This window comes from Gadus chalcogrammus, chromosome 16, assembly GCF_026213295.1.
Source record: "Gadus chalcogrammus isolate NIFS_2021 chromosome 16, NIFS_Gcha_1.0, whole genome shotgun sequence".
Lineage (NCBI taxonomy): Eukaryota > Metazoa > Chordata > Actinopteri > Gadiformes > Gadidae > Gadus > Gadus chalcogrammus.
The window spans coordinates 1,666,197-1,676,196 of NC_079427.1; the positions used below are offsets into that span (position 1 = coordinate 1,666,197).

At 46.8% G+C, this 10,000-nt stretch overlaps 1 protein-coding gene across 1 annotated transcript in view; it reads left to right on the top strand.

Annotated features, from left to right (window-relative positions):
* cux1b (cut-like homeobox 1b) overlaps positions 1 to 7,816 on the top strand; it is an 83,183-nt gene extending 75,367 nt beyond the window's left edge. The window contains exons 20-22 of the mRNA XM_056612422.1: positions 5,358 to 5,438; positions 5,870 to 5,934; positions 6,853 to 7,816. Of these exons, the coding sequence (XP_056468397.1) occupies positions 5,358 to 5,438; positions 5,870 to 5,934; positions 6,853 to 6,901 (195 nt within the window). The 3' untranslated portion in view covers positions 6,902 to 7,816. The remainder of the gene's footprint in view (positions 1 to 5,357; positions 5,439 to 5,869; positions 5,935 to 6,852) is intronic.
* Positions 7,817 to 10,000: the final 2,184 nt, after the last annotated feature.

Here is a 10,000-nt window from a genome sequence, read left to right on the forward strand (position 1 = left end):
AGACACTCAAAGACGCCTACAGTGAAGGGGGGGGGGGACCTCACTAACCACCACCAGTGTGTAGCACCCACTTGGGTGATGCACGGCAAGTGATGATGTAGGTGACTGAGGGTCAACATTTGAGAACCCCTTTTATCAAAGGGGGTCTCAAAGGACTCATACGCTTCAACCTGAGTGACCCATCACACCCCGGCCATGGCTTCTTCCAACTCCTCCCTTCGGGTAGGAGATACAGGTCCCTTGGGAGCCGGACAAACAGGCTGAGGAATACCTTCTACCCCTGGGCAATTCGTCTACTTAACGCCTGACCCCCCCCCCCCCCCCCAATGGACATGTGAAATCCTCTACCATATTTATTTATTTTACTTATATGTTATGTCTGCATATTTATATTTATTGTGCCTATTGCTGTTGTTTGTGTTTGTATTTTTGCTTTTTGCACTGCTTTATTTATTTTGCACTATGGGTAGTGAGCACCACCCCAATTTCATTGTACAAGTTTGCACAATGACAATAAAGTCTGAATCTGTGGCTCCAGCCCTACAGGAAATGACTCGGCAAGTGCTCCATCTCGTTGCACCTGCACCCAGCGGCTCGCTTGCAAGATTTTGGCCTGAAGTTCTTCCCAGACCTACACCCTAGCCATCGAACACGCATATCTGAGAATCAGGCTTCTCTTTAATAATGACAAAAAGTTACGAGAGAAATACACATTAACTTTTTGTTATCTCATAAGCGGCGTGGTGCCGGCTCCTTTGACCTTTTGACCCCAGACTTCAAAAACGTGGCCACAGGCCAGCTGTGTCTACACACCTTAAGCCACAAATGTACACCTCCATCCCACAAAAAATGGGGACTATAAACTAACCTCTGTCTTATGTACATTTACTGTACTGTTGGAGGTCACGCCCCTTTTCCGGCCTTTTCGAGATAGCTAGGGAGGCTAAAATGTTTACACACATTTCCCGGGGCCCCGAGAACGACATATCCGAGATTTGGAGTTCTAGCCCTTAGAGAAAAAAAGTTTTCCCAAATGGACTGTCATTTGGACAAAGCCCCTCAGAAGTGTTACCTGCAATACCTAATGGTTCAGAATGTGGTGGAAAAAACAGTTTTTGAGATAGGAACGTCCTACCGCCCTGAAATTTGAATACCTTATTCTAAGGCCTAACTGGGACCCCCCGCACCGAAACTTGGCCCGGTCGGACCCCGAGGGCAGGAAGGGGTGGCCCTTCCTGCCCGAAACTTGGCCCGGACCCCGAGTGCAGGAAGAGGGGGCCTGGACTTTCATAGGTGCCATGCCGTAATTCCGACGCCTCATTGTTCCGACGTCTCAATGTTCCGAAATATTTCCCATTAGATCGACATGCCACTATTCCGACGGTTCAATGTTCCGAAAACGAAACCCATTGGTCCGAAGGTCTGTTAGTCCGACTTTTCAAAAAGGAGGCGCATTAGGCCGAAAAAATAGTTTTATACCTCGCTCGCTCCCTCTCTATCTCACTCTCACTCTTTCTCTGTCTCCAAAATACAACCTAGGCCTACATATCACGTTCACGATGAATTTTGGAGAGCAAAAAGACAACGCTTCACAGAGAGCGGAGGTCTAATTCTCAACACGGGCACGAACACACACACACACACACACACACACACACACACACACACACACACACACACACACACACACACACACACACACACACACCACACACACACACACACACACAGAGTGAGAGAGGGAGAGATGAGGAGGGAGAGAGAGAGGGAGAGAGAGAGGGAGAGAGAGAGGGAGAGAGAGAGAGGGAGCGAGAGAGAGGGAGCGAGAGAGAGGGAGCGAGCGAGGTATACAACTCTTTTTTCCTATTCAGCATATTGAACTGTCGGCCTAATGCTCCTCCTTTTTGAAAAGTCGGACAAACGGACCTTCGGACCAATGGGTTTCGTTTTCGGAACATTAAACCGTCGGAATAGTGGCATGTCGATCTAATGGGAAATATTTCGGAACATTGAGACGTCGGAACAATGAGGCGTCGGAATTACGGGCAGGCCCCCTTTCATAATCCTCGCTCGGTGACTGTAAAGGATGTTTGGTCGGATGTTATGACGAAGAATCATAATGTGAATGGGAATATTCTATAAATGTCTTGATATCATCATTCGTCTCAGCACTTCTGCTGCAGCCGCTTAAAGTCTCACTCCGAGAACCTTAAAATATGAATCAATCCATTAGAAGTATGAAAATATCTTCCCGGTGGCGTAACGGGGCAAACAAGGTGTCCTTTGACATCTACGTTTCGAGGCGATTGCAACAGTGCCACACATGATCATATTTGAATATGTTTCGGGGTAGTAATTAGCTGTCGATTTTGGAGGCCTTTATCAATAATGACCAGCTATAGATTTGCTTCCCGATGGAGATTTTTGACAAATTACATGTTATTTAGCATCTACACGTTAAGCTGAGTCCAATGAGATCAAGCTCGCCTTCTTGCTACACCGAGATCATGTCCTAGACCTAGGTGTACCATGTAAAATACATGTTACCATTTGCTAGAGTGTCATGCTGGGTGTCATTGGACTCAGCTCAACGTGTAGATGCTAAATAACATGTCATTTGTCACAAATTTCTATCGGGAAGCAAATCAATAGCTGCTCATTATTGATTAAGGCCTCCAATTTCGACAGCTAATTACTACCCCGAAACATATTCAAATATGATCATGTGTGGCACTGTTGCAATCGCCTCGAAACGTAGATGTCAAAGGACACCTTGTTTGCCCCGTTTGCTTCTGATTGACTAATGAATTGATTCAGCTATTCCCCCAGAAGTCTGGGGTCAAAAGGTCAAAAGGAGCCGGCACCACACCGCTTATGAGACAAAAGTGAATGTGTATTTCTCTCATAACTTTTTTTCATTATTAAAGAGAGGCCTGATTCTCAGATATGCAGGTTAGATGGCTACGGTGTAGGTCTGGGAAGAACTTCAGGCCAAAATCTTGCAAGCGAGCCGCTGGGTGCAGGTGCAACGAGATGGAGCACTTGCCGAGTCATTTCCTGTAGGGCTGGAGCCACAGGTAGAAGCGTATGCGTCCTTTGAGACCCCCTTTGATATATAAGAGACCTCAAAGTACAGCTTACTTGAATGTTGTCGACCCAGTCACCTAACAGTGACATGAGACCTGGTGGCCTGGGCTGTGGCAGTGTCAGAGAGGGGTGTGTGTGTGTGTGTGTGTGTGTGTGTGTGTGTGTGTGTGTGTGTGTGTGTGTGTGTGTGTGTGTGTGTGGTGTGTGTGTGTGTGTGTGTGTGTGTGTGTGTGTGTGTGTGTGTGTGTGTGTGTGTGTGTGTGCAACCCGGTATCACGCCAAGGCGTAAAATAGATACGTCTGTCCACATCGCAAGGCGTGTTCAGGGTCACCTATTGCATCCTTTAGGACTTCGGCCTCCTAATTGATCATTGTAGTATTGAATGCCCTCTTTCATATATATGATACCTCCACCACTGGGATGTGGCAACAATTCTCCAAATCCATATGGGGAGGGGGGGGGTGATGCTTGTGGACAGTGTTGTACACTAGACATAAATAGGAAGCAAACTCAGGAGAAGGAATGACCTCTCACAAATATATATTTAATAATTGTTTCAAATAACCCTGCCTCGTTAAATCATTGAGCTTGGTGTTTTGCTTTCAAAAATAGGTTATAGAAGAAGTCTAAACTGCAGAAAATAAAAACATCCAAGCTGCCTTTTAAGGATACCTCGGAATATCTGTCTATTTTTTAACCGTCGGAACTCAGTTTACGACAAAAACAAAACAATTTACGGCTGCTCCTTTGCCGCGTGGTTTTAGAGCCAATGGAAAAACCCGTTGGCTTTTTGTCAAGGGAAACCATGGAAACCCAGGTCGACGCTCACTTCCGGGTTGGCCAACATACGTCATCCCTCCACCACTCTATACTGTAAAAACACATGTTCAAGTTGAATGATAATGCATGAATCTATTCATGCTATTCATGACAATTATTTTGGCCATGGTGGATCCAGATCTGTTCCGGAGCATTTCTGCACCTCGGGCAACAGTGTGTGTGTGTGTGTGTGTGTGTGTGTGTGTGTGTGTGTGTGCTTAGCACGCTATTTTATGTTGAAATGCGACGTAATCCAGTGCTGTCAACGTATGCTTTTGGCGACTGGGTTGGCTCTCAGATAAACGTGTTTCTAACCATAGATATATATAGAACAGTGTTCTATATATATCTATGTTTCTAACAAGATGATATTGTAGCGTCACAGGGTTTGGGAGGAAGGGGCGGGCCTTCTGAGAGGGGGTTCCGGGGGTTTCCTTCCGGACGGGAGTTTTGGTTGTTGTAGTTTTCCGGTGGAGCTGTGCCTGCCTATCCGATTGTGGAACCCAATAAACCTGCTATCAAGCTTACTTCGCTCAATACCTCGCCTGTGGTTATTACAATATCATTAAAAGTTACATAAAGTAACGGTTTAATAACACAAACGCAGGAAACACGTGAGCTGCTAGTTTAGCGAAAGCAGCGTCCCTAGCATCCTGACGTCGTTGAAACATGCGAGCGAGCCGATTAAATCTTCCTAATAACTATAAAACTAAAGATCAGACACAATCACTGACTGAAGATTATGCAAGTAAAAAGTATATTTCTCGCTAGAAATGTTATTAGAAACACGTTTAACGGTGAATCGATCCTAAAATATTGTATTTCCCATTCAGATCATAAAGATTAATAAAGATCATACACATTCACTGATTGAAGATTATGCAAGGAAAATGTACATTTCTCGCTAGAAATGTAATTAGAAACACGTTTAATGGTGTATCTGTCCTAAAATATTGCATTTCCCATTCAGATAATAACGATTAATATGGCTACGTAACAATTTCACCAAATGCTAGGAGAACGTATCGCCCCCTGTTGGTGCTATTCCCCCATTCATTTCGAATGGAGAAGGACGCGTGTTCAGGGTGACGCTTTGGTCAGGCAAAGCGTCAACCTGAACACGCCTTGCGATGTGGACAGACGTATCTATTTTACGCCTTGGCGTGATACCGGGTTGCACACACACACACACACACACACACACACACACACACACACACACACACACACATAGACAGACACACACACACACACACACACACACACACACACACACACACACACACACACACACACACACACACACACAGAGAGAGAGCCTGGTGAGACGCACACACGTACACGTAAACACACGCACGCAAGCACACATACGAAAACATACACATATAGCCACACACACACACACACGCGCGCCGTATGGGTGCCTAACCTCTGTCCCGCTGTGTCTCAGGGCCGGGGGATCCTGTCCAATAAGGTGGCCAGGACCATCGCCTTCTTCTACACCCTCTTCCTGCACTGCCTGGTGTTCCTGGTAGGTCCACCGTCCGCTCGCCTAGCATGAAGGCTACGGATAGCATCCACGCTAGCTCGCCTAGCATGAAGGCTACGGATAGCATCCACGCTAGCTCGCCTAGCATGAAGGCTACGGATAGCATCCACGCTAGCTGGCCTAGCATGAAGGCTACGGATAGCATCCACGCTAGCTGGCCTAGCATGAAGGCTACGGATAGCATCCACGCTAGCTCAACCGTAATATGAATGCTACGGATAGCATCCACACTAGCTCGCCTAGCATGAAGGCTACGGATAGCATCCACGCTAGCTCAACCGTAATATGAATGCTACGGATAGCATTCATGCTAGCTCATCCATAGCATGCACGCTACGGATAGCATCCATGCTAGCTCTGTGCTAGCTGCAAGGGCGGGGCGGACGTGTGACCGTTTGTCTTTTGGTGTCCAGGTTCTGTACAAGACGGCCTGGAGCGAGAGCATCGGCAGGGACTGCACCGCCTTCTGCGCCAACAAGTGAGTCCAGCCTCATCGCATGTTAAGATCAGCCTTCACATCATCACACCACATGTTAAGATCAGCCTTCACATCACATGTTAAGATCAGCCTTCACATCACATGTTAGGATCAGCCTTCACATCACATGTTAAGATCAGCCTTCACATCATCACACCACATGTTAAGATCAGCCTTCACATCATCACATCACATGTTAAGATCAGCCTTCACATCATCACATCACATGTTAAGATCAGCCTTCACATCATCACATCACATGTTAAGATCAGCCTTCACATCATCACATCACATGTTAAGATCAGCCTTCACATCCTCACGTCACATGTTAAGATCAGCCTTCACATCCTCACGTCACATGTTAAGATCAGCCTTCACATTATGTCTAGACTTTGATTCTAGAAGTAACACAATGATTTGTTTTGTTCTTTCTAAGATGGCGTTTGTACGATAAATATGTATTTAGATTTATATTTCATATGTTTTGATCAAACTAAAAACGTCTGAAATGTAGTATTTATTGATATTAATGTGTCCTGCATCAGCGGTTATAATGAAAGTCTTCTCGTCTCCTCTCCCCTCCCCTCCCCTCCCCTCTCCTCCCTCCTCCTTCTCCTCCTCCTCCTCCTCCCTTCTCCTCCTCCTCCTCCTCCCCTCTCCTCCCTTCTCCTCCTCCTCCTCCTCTCCTCTCCTCTCTTCTCCTCCTCCTCCTCCTCCTCCTCCTCTCCTCTCCTCCTCTCCTCTCCTCTCCTCTCCTCCCTTCTCCTCCTCCTCCTCCTCTCCTCTCCTCCCTTCTCCTCTCTCCTCCACTCTTCTCTCATCTCTTCTCCTCCTCACCCCCTCTCCTCCCTCCGTCGTCCTCCTCCTCCTCCTCCCCTCCTCTCTCCCCCTCCTCCCCTCTCCCCCTCTCCCCTCCAGGTACTCTGACCACCTCCACCGTTTCCATGAGTCCGACGCTAACCTCTAAACGGGAGGTTAAGGACGGCCAGCAGCCGCCTAGCGTCACTTCAGAGCATAGATTAGAGAGGAGTGACCTTTAAACCCAGAAGCAGAAGGGGAACATGCATGTAGTGGATGACGCTTGAGTTGGTCTCCTCTCTATTTAACGAAGCTTTGGCGGCGCTTGTTGCTGTACTACCCCGTGTGACCCACTAGGGGGCAGTCGATTACATTGAGTTATTATCCAGAAGGGTTGAACGGTTCCACCACTCCCCGTTGATTTGTGTGGACCGCAGGGGGCATCGCTAATCCACGGAGGTTAAATTACTGTTGAGAGGCAATCTCATGGGATTATATGAAATTAGATGATTAATGTGTGGATTCAGGGGACCAATTTTAATCATTTTCTCAGATTATTACTGGAATGAATATCTGAGTACTATAGTTGATTCAAGAAATGATTATTATAAACGATTATTGATATGGGATTGTTTTGTGATCAGAGTAAGAGAACTGATTAAGGGTTTATTTAATATACAAAATATAAATTGTGGGTATACTTCCTATAAAGAGGACAAAGACAGTGTAGGCCTACACTTCAAGAAATCCTATTTTTCCTCTAAGCTTCGGCATGGCTATGCTTCAGGCCCAATCTGTCAACACTGTCAGTAGGCAGGCAGATATAATTAAAATATATTAAACATTATTAACACATAATAACGGTAAATAAGGGTGTGTTATGTTGACCATAGTATAGTTCAGAGGTTATTAGGGATGTGGTTGGAGAGTGAGCCTTAAGCTAAACTAATGGTTATTGTCTATATACTATATATTCTTCTTATATTCTGTGCATGCTGCATTGTCTACTAACCGTTTAAGGGCTTTGCTTTAATATATATCCAATAAAGAGCATCAAATAAACTCCAAGATGTGATCTTCCTTCACAACACAATGGACATTTATTTCTGGACCAATGAAATGTGTTGTTGGTGGAGGGGCGGGGTCTGTGTGAGCTTGAGGTGGATGTCCTGACTGATGAGTATCCTATCGGGGGGGGGGGGGGGGGGGTTATTGAGACAACACCAAGACACACCCACACACACCACGGTGGTGTGTGTGGGTGTGTCTTGAATGGATGCCCTTTTGATGTTGCGTTGCCACGGTTTCCATTGGACCGGTCTGCGGCGTTGCTGATTGGAGGACGGCCGGACGTGGAGGGTCCGTCTGTACCGGGTTCAGCTCGGAGGTCCGGCTGCAGAAGAGGACACCAGCGTCTGACCCCGCCCACAGCGCCCTCTGCCTCTGATTGGAGGCTGCCTCTGTCTGACCCCGCCCACAGCGCCCTCTGCCTCTGATTGGAGGCTGCCTCTGTCTGACCCCGCCCACAGCGCCCTCTGCCTCTGATTGGAGGCTGCCTCTGTCTGACCCCGCCCACAGCACCCTCTGCCTCTGATTGGAGGCTGCCTCTGATAGGAGGATGCCTCTGATTGGAGGATTCCTCTGATTGGAGGATGCCTCTAACGAGCTGCAGCCTCTCATTAGAGCCGGGAGGACAGACTGGAGGACGGTCACACGCATATGAAACACAGAATTACAGACACACACACAATTACACACACTCACACATTTACAAACACACAGACGGACTAATTTATAAACACGCACGTGTACACACATACACAATTACACAAACACACACACAATTTCACAAACACAGACAGACAGACTATTACACTCACACACAGACACAAATACAAACACTCGACACACTTCGACGAAATTATCTCACTGATTGAGAAAACTTCTGTAACTATCTTATCTTTTGGAAGTGTTATGCAACGGGTTTACACGTGTGAAGTTTTGGGTTAGAAAAATAAGTATTGATCCGAATAAAACCTGATTCTGTCAGGATGTTCCTTAAAGAAGTCCTTAAAAAATCAGAACCTTATTCCGTGTTTAAAGGCACCCAGTGCAACTTTATGTAAACATTCAATGAAAAATAAACATTACATTTCTAGTCTTTTTTACACGTAAGTTTCAATAACTCCATACCATTACATATCGACATTCAAGGAGCAAAGATGAGACGTCGCTGTGTGGTGAGAACTGATAGAAAATCGTAAACAACAATCGCCGGTGGGGAGAAGCCATTTTTCCATTGACTGGAAGCCTGCTTTATTTATTGTAGGTTACAAAAAATAAAGAAAATGGCGGCATTGTTGTTGTTATCGATTTTCTATCAGTTCTCACCACACAACGACGTCTCATCTTTGCTGCTTGAATGTCGGTGTGTAATGGTATGGAGTTATTGAAACTTACTACGTGTAAAAAAGACTAGAAATTGAATGTTTATTTTTAAGCCTCGAAAGTTGCACTGGGTGCCTTTAAACCACAACCTAAACTGCAGCTACACCATCCGTCCCTTTAATATCACTTTGCTTCATAGAGAAGAATATTTCCCTTAAAGTGTAGAACCCGGAGCTGTCACGGCTGTTATTGCCGAGTTACATAAGCTCTCCTCCGCCTGCTGTGTCTGGGCTCTGCAGGTCCAACATCTGACCACACTTCCTCCATTCACAACTCTCTCTCTCTCCGCTGGTTTCCCGGCGTCTGGGAGGATGTCATTCAGCACATTCACTGACCGGCGCCCCATTCACGCCGCGCTCCGCTCCGCTTCCGAGCGCCTCTTACTGCAGCTCGGCTGGTTGCGTGGAGACCGAGGACACAGAGGGGGTGTGGGCGTGGGACTCCGAGGAGGGATCGCTGAATGTGTGTGCACGTGTGTCCGCGCACACGCACACTACTCCCACGCAAGTGTATACTATTTCTCGTCTTCCTTAGAAACTCGGTGAACTCTCTCACACTCTTTCTTGCTCTACTTGCTTTATCTCCCCCCCACACCACTTCAGCCACAGCCCCCTCGGAGGTGTTGCTATGGAAACAGGCCTCCTCTGTCAGGTGGCTCCATGCTGAAGGCTCACTGCACTCTGATTGGCTGTGCCAGGCTGTGTGCTTGGAACACTCGTGGCCCCGGCTCAGCCAATCATGGCCAGGAACCAAAGTCTCTCTCTTTCGCTCTCGCTCTCGCTCTCTTCTCTGTCTCTCTCATTTCTCCCTCTCTCTTTTC